Genomic DNA, 17417 nt, shown 5'->3' with positions numbered 1-17417 from the left:
CTATGGCCCAACCGTCACTTAGGACAGATTCTACAATGGCACCCCACTCACCTCCTTGTAGCCTAGAGGTGCTCCAGAGGGAAATGGGGTTCCAAAGAATAGGTATAAGGAATTATAACATTCCCTCATCAACGCACCGGCTCCCGGAAACCTAGGGAGACGCGGCGCAGAGTCGCATACGGCTTCCTTAGCCATCGAGCGGGAGGAGCCCAGGGAGACAGAGTCTCCACGTGGTGTAGTTCGAAAATGCTGCAACTTCAACCGCCCCCTACCTTTGGACTTCCCCGGAGAATGACATCCCACAGAGAGGTTTCGGCTCCTGTATCGACCCCGCAAATGTTCTTCCGGGGACGATGAAGACCGAGGATGGGAAGCCTCAGAAGATCGCGATACACGCGCCACCATTAATTTGAAACGCCGCTTCTTCAGCAACTGTGTTTTAGCTTCTGGCAGGAACCGCAATCCTTGGCAGCGTGGTACTCACCTAAGCACCACATACAAATTGTATGCAGATCCATCACCGACATATGTCAGCTACAAGACCCACAAGGTTTTAAACCAGTCAACATTTGACAAAGACACACTATTCCACCGACCCCAGGTGCTGAAGTAGGTCGAAAAAAAATGACCTGAGGAACCACTTATCCGGATCCATGTTACAGCGCAGAAAAGAAGAAACTGACGTCTGCGCGTCAGAGGGGACTTATATGGCTCAACTGATGTCGTATATGGAGACGTTATCACTGCAGAGCCGTACGACGACATCCCCGGCACGCATCGGTACTGCAAAAAAAATTCCAGATCCAGACTGGCACCTGGGGAGAATTCAAATGTTGAGGAATCTGTGGCTAGATGTCTCTATCAGATACCTTTTCCACTCAAAATGGAGCAACATTGCTCAGCATTAGCAATTGTGCCTCCACCTAAAAACAATGATCTACCTGCACAGTGGGAGCTGCCATGACAGGACCTGTCCTTTGCTAAACTCAAATGGTGGAAGAAAGAGCACCAAGCAGGTCCTTCTACCCACAATAGAACACTTCTTTACAACAGAATCTCTCACTACAAGAACATGTTCTGGCTGGGAGATTTTCTGAGCAGTCATACAAGGGGCTGCCTATTTTTTGTTTACAAGGGTCATGGCCTATTTATGTGGTTTACGAGCTCAGTTTGCCTGCACATGTGTTTCTACACATAGACCTACCTTGTGGGTGTAGTGCCCAGACCATTTACCAGGACGGTAGAAGACACACAAGTAGGCACCATGATGAAAAGCTTTTACTGGTGTTCATTTTGAAAAGCATGCCTTGGTGAGAAGTTCATGTTGACTTGATGTCTGAAAAGCTTTCGCTGGTGGGTCAGGTGAGAACTGGCACTGGGGATTAAGTATAGGCTGTACTGCTCAGAGTCCAGCACCTTTGAGAAGCACCAAATCCAGGGCCTTCCCAAGTACCTGGAGTGATTTAGTAGGTACTCTAAGCTCAGACTAAACCCACAAATGACCCACAGGTTACACTGTTAAAAACACACTTAACAGAAGGGTCTAGCATTTATTTAACAGATGCTGTGGGCAGCAGTTTTGCACTATGTTATAAACATTTACTATTTTCTAACCTCCTTTATTCTTAGACATTTAAATAATCTATTTGCATATAGTTCTCTGTTTTTTGCTGAATTTGTAAAGAACTGATGTAAACTTGACTCTTTTATAGATTGTTATAATTAATGTTTTTGCAGTGATATATGCACACAGAGTTTACACTACTTATTTTAAATTGTAATGCACCAAATTTTCCAAAATAAAATGAGATCTCATGAAAAAAATGAAACGCACAAAGAAAAGAGGTTTTGATCCTGCTCCTTCTAAACGTAAGAATCACCAACCGAGAGGAAGCTGCTTCCTTCTAAATGAGGGAGTAGGTGATTCGATCACTGCAATCCTCGAAACAGGATTGATCCATTGTGAGACGAGGGTAAGGTGCACACACAAAAGTTGAGATCATACTTTAGAAAGAATCAACATTTCAAGCTAATACCGTGATGAACAACATACCGAACTTTGGTGATCCCAACAGCAGCCCCATTGCTTGCCCTGTAGAAAAACAAGGGGAACATGGTGAGCCATGAACAACGCTCTCTACAGCCTTCATCGAGTCAACTGACCTTCCCTCAAGCAGGTACAGCAGGTACAGCCTTTCCTAGGATACCACTGATACACGATACATTTAAAGTCCTCCAGGAGATCTCAGTTCGACTGATCTCCCAGGGGCTCTACTTACTCCTCTTTTATCCATAAATAAGCTTTCCCAGTGACTCTGTAACATCCAGGAGACTTCCACAGTTCGATTATAATGTCAAAACAGACACCCATGCCTTTTTTGTAATGCCAAAGTTGGCTTCCATACTCCCCATTAAAAACCTCTATTTGCCTCTCTCCACCTGTAATCCTAAAGGAGACTTCTGTATCTCCTTAATGCTTTAGGTTGATAATCTTAACTTTCCCAGTAAATCTGCAAAGTGTATATTTTACCCTCTTCATCTATAAAATGCCTTGCGCACTCCCCTGTAATTCGTCTATGCATTTTCTCCACTCTGCTTACATACAGTAATGAAGATTCCTTACTCCCCCTTTTATTCTTAAAAGGCTTACTCTCTCCCGCTCTAATAAATGAGGGAAAACCCTGACGCAAACTATAATTCCTAAGTGGGCTTCCACAATCTTTTTGTCATCTCTCCGGGGGTTTACTTATCCTGTCTCCCATTGTGTATCTTACTCAATATATGTAACCCCGTTGAGATTACAACGTAGGGTTACCTCCTTACCCTCTATTCCATCAAAGGGCTTCCGCGCTCAAACTTAACTCTCTCTTAGAGATACCTCCAGGACCAAGAGACCCCTTCCAAGGGGCTTACTCACTTGTGCAGTGACTCATACAATGGCTTCCTCAATTCTCCCTCACCATGCTATCTCTAAGCGTCTTCTCTCACTCGCTAATCCCTTTCGCCAAGTTAACTCTGTTGTATGGCGTTTTAGATTCTGAATGAATTTCCCCCAATTCATGCCCTTAAATAGGTACAATCCACGTTGCCCTTATATAGGCATAGAAATTAAACCCTTATTTAGGCATAGCCCATGCTACCCAAATACAGGCATGGATACTTCCATCCGTTCAGTAAACGTCACAACGATTTCTTGGAAAACCAGACTCTTAAGCAGAAGGGACTTCCCCTAGCCTGGATATTGATTTCTCCAAGAAACTCAATATTATGCATGAACAACTATTCCTTAGGGGTACATCTATGACGTTTATATGCCTGACTTTACGTCAAAGCTGGCATTCCTAAACACCTTCAAGGTATAAATATACATTCACTTGCTATAGCAAAGCACGGTGTGGTTCAGTGCAGTTAGACGACATACTTGCCCGACGCAGCTCGCTACAGCAAGTGCCGAAGGAAGCAGACTCTCCAGCTGACGCACTGACAAGAAGCTGTCCTCCTCTGTCGATAATCCAGCTCCAGTGTTTCTGACTTCCCTTGCGTGGTATTGGGAAATCGGGTCCCGAGACAGAGGTACCAACCTCCTTCATTCTACGGTATGGAGCTGATTAGAACCTAGAGAAATCTTTGGCAGTTCTTGGCAGAACTAAAACTTATGCTAAACAGCACTTACTTCTTCCCTCGTACTAGATGTAGGTTAGGTACTTTGGGGTAGGCGTATTTTAGAAGCACCAGTTGAGTCACCTCTTGTGCATGGCCCGCCTCACTATTTCTCTGTAACTCTGTAGAAACGAAGCATGCACGACTGACTGAGTAAAATAGTTATCTATTGTTTCTACGACTCTGAAGATATTTTCCAGTCCTAGGGAAACAAAGTTGTCACGTTTATGGGGTTGTCAGAAACGAATCCCTTCTTGTGTATTCGAGAAAGTTTCTAGTGACCTCTGAGTTAGCTGGCACGCACAATTAAGTTTAGTATATTTAATAGAGACCTACTGACCTAAGTCTTACGTTAAATCTATAGGGTATATTATTCTATTGCGCAGAGCCTATTGGGAATATAGGAACTACACTACAAGTCATCCTTCCTGTAATTCTTTGACAGAGTGTATTCATCCTGTGGATAAATACCATCTCTTGTAAATACCTGGCAGCTTTTTCGAGCACTCGAAGCATGCCCAGTACTTTTTACAAATGTTCAGACCTACCTCTGACAAAACAATCCTTCATCTCAACAGATATGCCTTAGTCTGACAATACACATCCTTTGTTAAGAATCCGCTCCCTGTTATGAAAGAAAGTACTCCATCAACCATGTGTGCCCATCTCTTCTCTAATTGTGGTATTACTCCTTTGATAACACACCACCTTCTGCCCACATATATTACACTTTGACCGTATAGCATGCCATACTCTTATTAGCATATCCTCATTTGACCCCTCACTCCACTCTGACTCTGCAAGAGTTTCTTTGAGCATATTATTTCTTCTTAGACCATGTATTAGGTCCACTGAGCATGCACTCCCTCCTCTGGACATGTTTTTCATCCTATCTGCATATTTTCCTGAGTCTGACAGCACTCACCTGTCTTTGAAGAGGTGTGTCGACAGCACATAGTTCATAGTGGTCTTGAACTCCAGGTAGGGCCTGAAAAACCAGAGGTGCAATGAGGGTAAGAACCAGACTTGGCAGTGAATACGCGATCTGACGAAACACATGAGGAGGCATAGAAGCCGAAATTCCAGACATCCTGAAGAAGAGCTAATTAGAAGACAATCAGTTGCACAACCACAACCATGCTCAATCCTCCATAAAATAAACACAGTATCAAACTGAAAGCCAGAGCAAAAAGGTTGAGGAATAGCCCATAAAGGCAATATAGAGTCCGTAAGAAATCATAGGAAAGTCACAAAACGTGTTACAATGTATACTGTTAGATACTGCCTGAATTTTCAATGTATACTGTTAGATACTGTTAAATAGTGGGAGAGTAATTAGTGAGTTTCTCTCTGCTGGCCTGCAAGACATCTGATGGAGGCACTAAAGTACTGATGGGGCTCCAGGGGAAGAGAGTAAAAGTGGAGAAACAGGTGGAAGACTAAGAATGATCTAATATGACTAGGTAGAAATAATAGAACAGAAGAATGAATTGCCACTGGCATGGAGGTTGGAGAGATAAAGCAACACAATGATAGAAGAGAAGGAGGAAGAGATGTCCGAGCTAGAGAGAGGTAGTACACATAAAGGGAGACAAGAGACAAATGATAGACAATACTCCTTGTGACTTTTTCAGAAGTCAAAGTGAGACAACATGCACTATGTACTCTTCTTAAATTGGAGAGACCCAGGCAGTGTGCCCACATTGGCAGACAGAGAAGAATAGAGCCTGAGCTTCCTCATTCAGAGCAAAGGCTGTAAATAAATAAAAAGTTATTGATCAGTGGCACTGGTTATCATTGCTGATACTGTCCATAGATTCACATGTAAATTATTCTGATGAGAGTCAGCGAGGATCACAAAACACTTTAACGGAAAAGTTAAATTTAGTAACATCTCCACATCATTAAGTTTGAAATTTCAACTATCTCAACAATGTCGACTACACTACAATTTTCTCCTGGAAGCATCTTAAGAGACCCTTTCGATAGAGGCTTACAAAAGGAAATTCTCAGACCAAAAAAATAAAGAAAATGACATGTGAATCCAAGGAAGATGGTAATGCTGGGGATCCAAATGTACACACCTCTTAACATTGGACCTATCATAGAATCACTGACTAATGTAAACAAAAAAACAAAAATAAGACTGATCAGAAGCTATAGTATTTATACAACAATGTTAATAGGAGTTAATTCAGCATGTTGAGAAGAAGCCCTGCACTTTGAAAAAAAAGGCAAACATGCTTGTAGGAAAGGGTAATTGATCTTCAAAACCTCTGCCAGAGATATATTGACAAAAAGTTCTGCTCTGGCACACACCACTTGGGGAAACAGCTTTACAGTGAGCTGGAATGGAAGTTAGCAAAATCCATTCAAAACGTATTATATATCTTTATATCTGTCAAAATTACATTTAGGTTTTTTTCCTTACATTCGGAATATGGACTGCTCGATTAGTTGAGTATGAGAAGTACAGAATAACATCTGCTATAAAATCCTGACTGGAATAAAAATACACTTCCATGTTGTGAAGAAAACTAAGATGTAAGAATTTAGTTACGCTTGCAGAACTACCCAAAATAATTGCAAAGAGCTTGTCAAAACACAAAGCTTGCAGCTCACCAAACTTCCTTGAGTAGGTAAGAGAATTAAATAAGCGAGCCTTAAGAAAGAAACGTGTGCTCGGAAGTCAGTACAGATCCGCAAAGAGAGCCAGCACTTAATGACTAACACTTCGAACAAGGAACAGATACCTGGCTTTCTTTTGTATCTCCCATCACTGACAAGATTCTGTTAATTAATGAAAACGTAGGCGTCGGTTTAGCCAGATGCAAGGGTAAAAGAACAATCAATTAAACTGGCAATGTGAGTGGATGCTGCCAATTACAAGATCCAGTATCTCCTATACTAGACCATGATAACGCTCTTGCTTTACACAATGTATGTACAGCCCTGGGGAAGACTGAATTCATCAAACACCACAATGTCGGGAATGTAGCTGATACATCAGGGAGATGACTCGCAATACAGGATTGTTCAGCAATTCTTGTAGCCAAAGTTAGATCGAGTAGGCATATTTGTGAGTCCATGAAAGGGGCCAAATCGGTGCCAAATCTGCCCAGCCTGCCGTGGTGCAATAAAAACCTTTTTGTTTTTGAAAGCCTGTACTTCGACACGACTCTCAGGGCTAAAGACAGGAAAGCATGAAAGCATTTATTATACCACACCAGAGACAGGGCCTACTCATCCATCCTAAGCAGCAGGTTGGTGGGACAGGAATGTCCACTGCATGGTAAACGGGCATGTACCTCTGTCCTGAGTTAACTAACTGCAAGTGACATCTGGTACTCTGACTTTTTTGTGTCCCAGCTCGGCTAATTCTGTGTGCCGGCTAAAGCTTAGGCAGATCCTTTCACTCTGAGGTCCGGAGCCTGCTTTTGAGACCCTGAAGGAGGCAACAAGTGTGCCCTCTAGCCGACAAATGACTGTCCATGACAAAGGATATCGTCATAAAGACATGATGGCAGCCTACTGGTCTTATAATTCTAACACTTAATAGACCTTTTTCTGACTCAGAAGGAGTGTGGCACATAGTGGGCCCACTCGTGTCAAATTCTGCTTTTATGAAAAACCCAGATCCTTGCACTCTGAGTGTCTGTTGGTAGAAAGACTCAGTGTGAATGCAAGTGAGAGATTGCTGAAACTAGAAGGATCCATTTTGGATTGCCTCAGTTTTCCATGGTACATGATGGAGGTTGTAATGCAGCCTCACCAGACACTGGAAGTGAGGTGCCTGCTTCCCTGAGCTGAAGGGTGTAACCATAGACATTGAAGTATGGCAAGATAGATACAGTGCTGCCTTTAGAAATTCTGTGGTAACATTTTTTTAAAGTGAATTGCTGATTAGTCCTTTGTGAGCCCTCCTGCTTGGGGGAATGACAGCGAGTCAGAAGATTCAACTGTTAGAGTGAGGAAAGCTTCCAGGCAGGACCTGTGGCTTTCATCTGTCCCCGAGTGCAACTGCAGAAAGGCTGATAACAGTCGGGTGCAGAGGATTCACACGTCATTGTGCTCATGTGTTGAGTACAAAAGCCAGCATCATCACTACCTGCTGTGAAAGCCAACTATGCCTGTACTGAAGGAAAACATGACATTTGAAAAGGAACCACCCCACACCATTTTAAGTGGGATCAACATCCCTCGTCTGTGAAGAGTGCATACAAGTGGGACCCAAACCATTCCACTTGGTTCAGTTTCAAGTTCTTTGAGATCAAGGAAGGGAGCGACGCAGAGAGGACTCAGAGAACTGCTATGACACAGGGCTGATATCTATAGCAAAGCCAGTGCCCTTAGATGAGGGAGCATCACCGGATGTCTGCGCATATGCCAGAAGAACTGAGTCTGCTTGTGACCACAGTGGCCCAGTAGCCAAGTCTGGGAGAGTGTAAGCCCAGAAAAGCAACTAGAGTCTGCCCAAAGGTCTCTCAGCCTGCCCAAGAGTTTTAATGTTTATTCAACATGAGCGAAGCAACTCAAAGACCGCCTCCTTTTGCCTGCTCCAGCAACCACCAACAGAGGAGGACAATGAACGTGTGCTTACCCTACATTCTGTGCCCTGAGACTGTGGACTCTCACCGCAGACCAGTGGAAGGAAGCCAATCTCCGAGAGTGCAGGGATTTGCCAGATCGGATTAAACTCCAACTAAAATGCTGCCTCTGCACCGGTCTATGCATGAAGTGAAGGACGTGGGGCCAACTGACCATGTCTGATGCACTCGAGAGTGCATCGGTCTGGCTGTGGCCTGCACTCTAACGCCTCACAAGTAGCTGAAATGTCAGGTAAAACAATCACCTGAACTAAACACCGACTGTGAACCTTACTAAAGATTTACATGGGATACGTCATTTACCAATAAACCTGCTTAATGAGAACAGTCTAGTAAAGGAACTATGGACTGACTTACAGGTCACAGAAACCGGGGAAGCTACGCTTCTGCAACCATAGTTAACCCGAAACTGCGCTTTTCTAACTTCCTGATTTATATGTAGATAACCCTGTAACACTTGTAATATGCACCCTTGTGGTGACTAACAAGCCTTGTTTGTAGTATCTTGTTTTGATGAGATGAGAGTACATCCATTTTCACTGAAAGAAAAGCCTTGAGCAGGTCAGTAAAGTATTGTGGTTGTTATTTAGCACTTTAAATTCTGAGTCTGTCCCCCCTCACCTACACCTCCATAGGAAGTCATTGTCTGCTTGCCCGCGCTACCCTGAGAGTCAAGTGCAGAAATGGTGTACTTCAGACAGTTTGTAGAGGCAAAGTAGGACAGCCCCAGGACACTACAGAGAAATTACCCCCAACCACCACTGTTGTGACCAAGTAACCCCTGCTTACCCTGATGCCCTCTAAATGGAGTCTGATACTAGTGTTTAGAGAAAGTTTCAGAATTTTGTGTTTCTTCTATTGTGATGACTTCTGTATGCAGTTTCGCTCCAAAGAGCGAGCTGTCTATCAGCTGTAGAGTAGAATGAAGATAGACAATTTTCTGCAGATTCCACTGTGATGAGTTAAAGAAACTTCAAAAGATGCGGAATCTGCACTAGAAGTTGCCGTTGGAAAATTGAACATGTTCTTTAGAACATAATCGTCATGTTTATGTTTGGGGGGCCATTTTGCATCTTCTGCTGCGGTCACCTGGTCAGTGTATTTGCAGGTCTTTGGGGTAGGAAAATGCTGTGTTTTTTGGTGCATATTTGTACAGAATAAGGACCTGCATAAGACATGATTATTTTTTCTTTGCTATTATATATAATACACACGTTGAGGGTTTGCCAGTAGAAAGCGGAAAGGATGTCTGACTGAGAACGTGAAAAAATTATGACGGTACAAGCTTGACAACCTTGGATCAATGATGTGTAGACACACAGTGTTCATTCTTGGGATAGACCTTCCACAAAGAACTTACATGCATGTGCACTCCAAACTTGAAGAATAGCATCTGTAACCACTGTAATGAAGTTTCCTTGTTGATGGAATGGAACACCTTACATGAGTGTTTCAAACTGAAGCGATCAGGCTTGGAAAACAGAACTTGAAGCAAGGGCTGTAGCTATCAACAGCACAGGAGGTGCAGAAGCACCAAAGTCCAGAGGCAACATGCTAGTTCAGAATCAATGTCAGAAGAAAGATATTGTTTACGTGCACAACCTTGGAAACCAAAGTCAGATACATCCTCTTCCATTGGGACACTCTATACAATTCAAAGGGCATTCGCACTTGAAACATCTTCATGCATCTAGTCGATAATATAGCGACTAGAAATTAAATTATCCAAGAATGGATCATGATGTTGCAGAAGCCTAATGGTTCAAACAGTTTTCATCAATTTGGTTGGAACAGTTTTAAATTTCAGTAGATCTGTGCCCCCGGTTTATGCCCTTCATAAGTCATTTTATGGCCTCACTGGTGTTCAAGGATTTCTCTGACTTGTTCCCTAGGCCCAAGTGACCACAATATGGTAGGTCTTGCAGGCGTTCACCAGGACACCTGAAAATGTTTGTGAATGGACACAATATTATCTAATGAGGAAGAAAACAGGTTCATGTTCTAAGCCCAGCAGAAGGATCAAATTTATTTGTTCAGATATAGTGCTCTAGTAGAGAGCCTCATAGGAACTGCCAAATTGTTCAAGTCCTCTGGGAAGAGGCCAAGGTGGTCAGTACCTTGCACCTCAAAGTCGCTGAATAATTTCTTCCATGCACATGAGAAGTCTCCTCTGTGGAAAACAAATCTATTTTCCATTGATATGATGCAGAATAATAAAAAAACAGACCATGCAACTACAGAATGCAGCTACCAGCATGAATAGATATCTAGCATGTCCGTGATCTCATGCAGGACTCTTGGATTCAAAAGGGTTAAAGGAAAGGTAAGCAAAATTCCCTCTCTGATCTAGCATCAAACCGCCACCAAGAGACCCTGGGCCCTTATCTAGGAGATGAACTGCTAACCTCTGGAGTTCTTCTGAGTCAGAAGTGGATGGTTCCCTAAGCCTTAAAGATGTACTAGAAAATTTCGTGATGACGTTTCAACATTTGGGGGAGGGAAGTCACCTATCTATGCTGTTCAGTCGCTGGTTGTTGCAAAACAATAATATTTTACTAACTAATTAAAGGTAGCAGCAACCCATTTGCAAACAGGAAGAGGTTCCCAAGGGACACTTCTCTCTTTGTGAATGGTGCACGCATTTGTATTAGGATTATTCAGTGAACCTTGCGGCCAATGACTACTCTTACAAAGTTTTCAAACATATTTTCTTTAAGCACATCCTGTTTTCCTTAAAGGAAAACAGAGCTGCATTAAAAAAGAATAAGGTTTATTAAAAAGCAATCACAGAGAAGGTGGTCTGCTGTTCCCAGCAGGTCCCCAAACCTGGGATTGCATAGAATTCAAAATTACTTTAAAAAAACAATTACAATATTCAACATTATTTCTATACATAACATTTTGCAATTTTTGTATATATAATAAATATAACATGCAAACTAAAAGTATAATTTTTTATATATCTTTAATAAAATAGCGATCATTTAATTTAATATATTGAAATAATGAATTCAAAATAAAGTTAAAGATATTGTAGCATTTTTTATTTTCATTCACATTTGGAATATATAAACATAATTTACATGACTAAGCCATAAAAATATTTAAAACATGTTTTTTAAAGTTTAAATGTTTTAAAATGTCCCTGTTTTTTCTACTTTATATAAATGTGTAAACATATTTTTATGTTAAATTTAATGTAAATTAATTGTATATATTTAGAACACAAAAATGCTAAAGCACTAAAAACTTCATTCAAATGTGAATTCCTTTGCATATTTAAAATTAAAACTATGTTTCTGAGTTTTAAATGAAAAATTCCAACCTAAAGTAAAAAAAATATCATGTAGTAATAATTATTAAAAGTGATAAATAGAAATATTTAAAAGTAATTTAAAAGTAAATCTATTTTTAAACAAAAGATAATGTTACATTAATCACTACATTTAAAAAAGGTTATTGAAATATTTGAAAATATAATAAATGTGTTTTATTTATTAGAAAGTTTTCTTACCATTATATGAAATTTGTTTGTATTTTTAACTCTAGTGTAAATAATTTAGTTACATTTTACATTATATCTTATTTGGTTTTAGGGTTCGCCTGCTGTGCGCATGCGCACAGCTGGAAGCTCTATAGGGGCTTATCCAGTGTTTAACCACCACTGGCGATTCCACTGGCGATTCCTTTGAGTGCATGTGCTTTTTAGGTCATTGCGCAAGCGCAAGCCCTAAAAAGCGCGTGCACAATGCCACCAGCCATCTGCCTGCCTGCCTCGCATTACCACATCAAAGGCAGCCGTCCCAGGTCATTTGTCACCTCCTAATTATTCACTGCCTGCCGGCCGTATTTTCAGTTTCGTCTCCTAATCTTCCCGCCCCTTGCTGCAACAACTGTTTATGCTCTGCTTGAAAAGAAACATGGAATGTATGCTGTATCCAGGACCACGAATTCCATGCTTCTTAAGAGGGCTTTTCGGAGTTTTGGTTTAAGTACTGAGTGCACTGTGTAGTAGCTAGCTAAGGCGCAGTTATGTTGCCATGTGCTGTTGCCGTGCCCAGACAACATTCATATATATTTTCTTTCCTTTCTGCACACATTGTTGCGATTTATTTTGCCCTGCTACTTATCATTTTCTAAGCAGACCTTTAAAATTAGTCATTCCTTAAAATATAGTGTAGCTTCGGTATTAATTAAACACCGACAGGTTTAACAAAACCTTCTCCCAATGCAGATGTTAACAAACAAACCTCTCTCATTTACGGTTCGTACTCTTTTCTTTTCTGTGATTTAGTTTTCCTTCCAGAATAAAGTCCTACATATTTTTCTGCATGTATCTGTTGGAACAGTAGCAAGCACTTGTCATAATTTATCCAGCATCGTTAAAGGATAGATTTTTTTTGTTTTGAGAGTTGTAATTTCCGTTAAGGCTCCCACCACACAGCTTCACCTACACAGCTCCACCAAGGCACCCACCACACAGCTCCACCGAGGCACCCACCACACAGCTCCACTGATGCACCCACCACACAGCTCCACCGACACAGCTCCACCGATGCACCCACCACCCAACTCCACCTACACAGCTCCACCGATGCACCCACCACACAGCTCCACCGATGCACCCACCACACAGCTCCACCGAGGCACCCACCACACAGCTCCACCGAGGCACCCACCACACAGCTCCACCGAGGCACCCACCACACAGCTCCACAGATGCACCCACCACACAGCTCCACCGATGCACCCACCACACAGCTCCACCGATGCACCCACCTCACAGCTCCACCGATGCACCCACCACACAGCTCCACCCCCCACACACCTCCACCGATGCACCCACCACACACCTCCACCGATGCACCCACCACACATGCCCCCACTACACATGCCCCAACCACACAGCTCCACAGATGCCCCCACCACACAGCTCCACCGATGCACCCACCACACAGCTCCACCGATGCACCCACCACACAGCTCCACCGATGCACCCACCACACAGCTCCACCGATGCACACAGCTCCACCGATGCACCCACCACACAGCTCCACCGATGCACCCACCACACAGCTCCACCTATACAGCTCCACCGATGCACCCACCACACAGCTCCACTGATGCACCCACCACACAGCTCCACCGACACAGCTCCACCGATGCACCCACCACACAGCTCCACCGACACAGCTCCACCGATGCACCCACCACACAGCTCCACCGATGCACCCACCACACAGCTCCACCGAGGCACCCACCACACAGCTCCACCGAGGCACCCACCACACAGCTCCACCGAGGCACCCACCACACAGCTCCACCGAGGCACCCACCACACAGCTCCACTGATGCACCCACCACACAGCTCCACCGACACAGCTCCACCGATGCACCCACCACCCAACTCCACCTACACAGCTCCACCGATGCACCCACCACACAGCTCCACCGATGCACCCACCACACAGCTCCACCGAGGCACCCACCACACAGCTCCACCTAGGCACCCACCACACAGCTCCACCGAGGCACCCACCACACAGCTCCACCGATGCACCCACCACACAGCTCTACCGATGCACCCACCACACAGCTCCACCGATGCACCCACCTCACAGCTCCACCGATGCACCCACCACACAGCTCCACCGATGCACCCACCACACAGCTCCACCGATGCACCCACCTCACAGCTCCACCGATGCACCCACCACACAGCTCCACCGATGCACCCCCACACACCTCCACCGATGCACCCACCACACACCTCCACCGATGCACCCACCACACATGCCCCCACTACACATGCCCCAACCACACAGCTCCACAGATGCCCCCACCACACAGCTCCACCGATGCACCCACCACACAGCTCCACCGATGCACCCACCACACAGCTCCACCAATGCACCCACCACACAGCTCCACCGATGCACACAGCTCCACCGATGCACCCACCACACAGCTCCACCGATGCACCCACCACACAGCTCCACCTATACAGCTCCACCGATGCACCCACCACACAGCTCCACTGATGCACCCACCACACAGCTCCACCGATGCACCCACCACACAGCTCCACCGACACAGCTCCACCGATGCACCCACCACACAGCTCCACCGATGCACCCACCACACAGCTCCACCTACACAGCTGCAGCGATGCACCCATCACACCGCTCCAGCGATGCAGCCACCACACAGCTCCACCGACACAGCTCCACCGATGCACCCACCATACAGCTCCACGGTTGCACCCACCATACAGCTCCACCGTTGCACCCACCATACAGCTCCACCGATGCACCCACCACACAGCTCCGCCGAGGCAACCACCACACAGCTCCGCCGAGGCACCCACCACACAGCTCCGCCGAGGCACCCACCACACAGCTTCGCCGAGGCACCCACCACACAGCTCCGCCGATGCACCCACCACACAGCTCCGCCGATGCACCCACCACACAGGTCCACCGATGCACCCACCACACAGCTCCACCGATGCACCTACCACACAGCTCCACCGATGCACCCACCTCCACAGATGCACCCACCACCCAGCTCCACAGATGCACCCACCACCCAGCTCCATCGATGCTCCAACTAAGCTCCACCAATGCACCCACCACACAGCTCCACCAATGCATCCACTAAGCTTCACCGATGCACCCACCACACAGCTCCACCGATGCACCCACCACACAGCTCCACCGATGCACCCACCACACAGCTCCACCGATGCATCCACCACACAGCTCCACCGATGCATCCACCACACAGCTCCACCGATGCATCCACCACACAGCTCCACCGATGCACCCACCACCCAACTCCACCGATGCACCCACCACACAGCCCCACCGATGCACCCACCACACAGCTCCACCGATGCATCCACCACACAGATCCACCAATGCATCCACCACACAGCTCCACCGATGCACCCACCACCCAACTCCACCGATGCACCCACCACACAGCTCCACCGACACAGCTCCACCGACGCACCCACCACACAGCTCCACATACACAGCTCCACCGATGCACCCACCACACAGCTCCACTGATGCACCCACCACACAGCTCCACCGACACAGCTCCACCGATGCACCCACCACCCAACTCCACCGATGCACCCACCACACAGCTCCACCGATGCACCCACCACACAGCTCCACCGATGCACCCACCACACAGCTCCACCTACACAGCTGCAGCGATGCACCCATCACACAGCTCCAGCGATGCAGACACCACACAGCTCCACCGAGAGAGCTCCACCGATGCACCCACCACACAGCTCCACCGATGCACCCACCACACAGCTCCACCGACGCACCCACCACACAGCTCCACCTACACAGCTCCACCGATGCACCCACCTCCACTGATGCACCCACCACACAGCTCCACCGACACAGCTCCACCAATGCACCCACCACACAGCTCCACCGACACAGCTCCACCGATGCACCCACCACACAGCTCCACCGATGCAACCACCACACAGCTCCACTGATGCAACCACCACACAGCTCCACCGAGGCACCCACCACACAGCTCCACCGAGGCACCCACCACACAGCTCCACTGATGCACCCACCACACAGCTCCACCGACACAGCTCCACCGATGCACCCACCACCCAACTCCACCGATGCACCCACCACACAGCTCCACCGACACAGCTCCACCGACGCACCCACCACACAGCTCCACCGACACAGCTCCACCGATGCACCCACCACACAGCTCCACCGATGCACCCACCACACAGCTCCACCGATGCACCCACCACACAGCTCCACCGATGCACCCACCACACAGCTCCACCTACACAGCTGCAGCGATGCACCCATCACACAGCTCCAGCGATGCAGACACCACACAGCTCCACCGACAGAGCTCCACCGATGCACCCACCACACAGCTCCACCGATGCACCCACCACACAGCTCCACCGATGCACCCACCACACAGCTCCACCGATGCATCCACCACACAGCTCCACCGATGCATCCACCACACAGCTCCACCGATGCACCCACCACACAGCTCCACCAACACAGCTCCACCGACGCACCCACCACACAGCTCCACCTACACAGTTCCACTGATGCACCCACCACACAGCTCCACTGATGCACTCACCACACAGCTCCACCGATGCACCCACCACACAGCTCCACCGACACAGCTCCACCGATGCACCCACCACACAGCTCCACCGATGCACCCACCACACAGCTCCACCTACACAGCTGCAGCGATGCACCCATCACACAGCTCCAGCGATGCAGCCACCACACAGCTTCACCGACACAGCTCCACCGATGCACCCACCACACAGCTCCACCGATGCAGCCACCACACAGCTCCACCGATTCAGCCACCACACAGCTCCACCGATGCAGCCACCACACAGCTCCACCGATGCAGCCACCACACAGCTCCACCGATGCAGCCACCACACAGCTCCATCGATGCAGCCACCACACAGCTCCTCCGACACAGCTCCACCGATGCACCCACCACCCAACTCCACCGATGCACCCACCACACAGCATCACCTACACAGCTCCACCGAGGCACCCACCACACAGCTCCACTGATGCACCCACCACACAGCTCCACCGACACAGCTCCACCGATGCACCCACCACACAGCTCCACCTACACAGCTCCACCGATGCACCCACCACCCAACTCCACCGATGCAACCACCACACAGCTCCACCGACACAGCTCCACCGATGCACCCACCACACAGATCTACCTACACAGCTCCACTGATGCAACCACCACACAGCTCCACCGATGCAACCACCACACAGCTCCACCGATGCAACCACCACACAGCTCCACCGATGCAACCACCACACAGCTCCACCGAGGCACCCACCACACAGCTCCACCGAGGCACCCACCACACAGCTCCACCGAGGCACCCACCACACAGCTCTACCGAGGCACCCACTACACAGCTCCACAGATGCACCCACCACACAGCTCCACAGCTGCACCCACCACACAGCTCCACAGCTGCACCCACCACACAGCTCCACCGATGCACCCACCACACAGCTCCACAGATGCACCCACCACACAGCTCCACCGATGCACCCACCACACAGCTCCACCAAT

The 17417-nt window shown here is 47.2% G+C and overlaps 1 protein-coding gene and 1 long non-coding RNA gene across 6 annotated transcripts in view; one reads left to right on the top strand and one right to left on the bottom strand.

Moving 5' to 3' along the window:
• Positions 1 to 17417, bottom strand: part of TTLL5 (tubulin tyrosine ligase like 5) — a 1386223-nt gene that overhangs the window by 906067 nt on the left and 462739 nt on the right. For all 5 annotated transcript variants that reach the window (XM_086937525.1, XM_086937527.1, XM_086937530.1 and 2 more), the window contains 2 exons: positions 4586 to 4648; positions 2054 to 2092 (listed from right to left, as the gene is read on the bottom strand). In XM_086937525.1, coding sequence (XP_086793651.1) covers positions 2054 to 2092; positions 4586 to 4648 — 102 coding nt within the window. The remainder of the gene's footprint in view (positions 1 to 2053; positions 2093 to 4585; positions 4649 to 17417) is intronic.
• LOC147689977 (uncharacterized) overlaps positions 1 to 17417 on the top strand; it is a 315487-nt gene that overhangs the window by 164262 nt on the left and 133808 nt on the right. The window lies entirely within an intron of this gene.

Source organism: Lissotriton vulgaris, chromosome 9 (assembly GCF_964263255.1).
Source record: "Lissotriton vulgaris chromosome 9, aLisVul1.2, whole genome shotgun sequence".
NCBI classification, from domain to species: Eukaryota; Metazoa; Chordata; class Amphibia; order Caudata; family Salamandridae; genus Lissotriton; species Lissotriton vulgaris.
The sequence above is the reverse complement of the archived record's forward strand: the minus strand, read 5'-3'. Positions and strand labels throughout refer to the sequence as shown.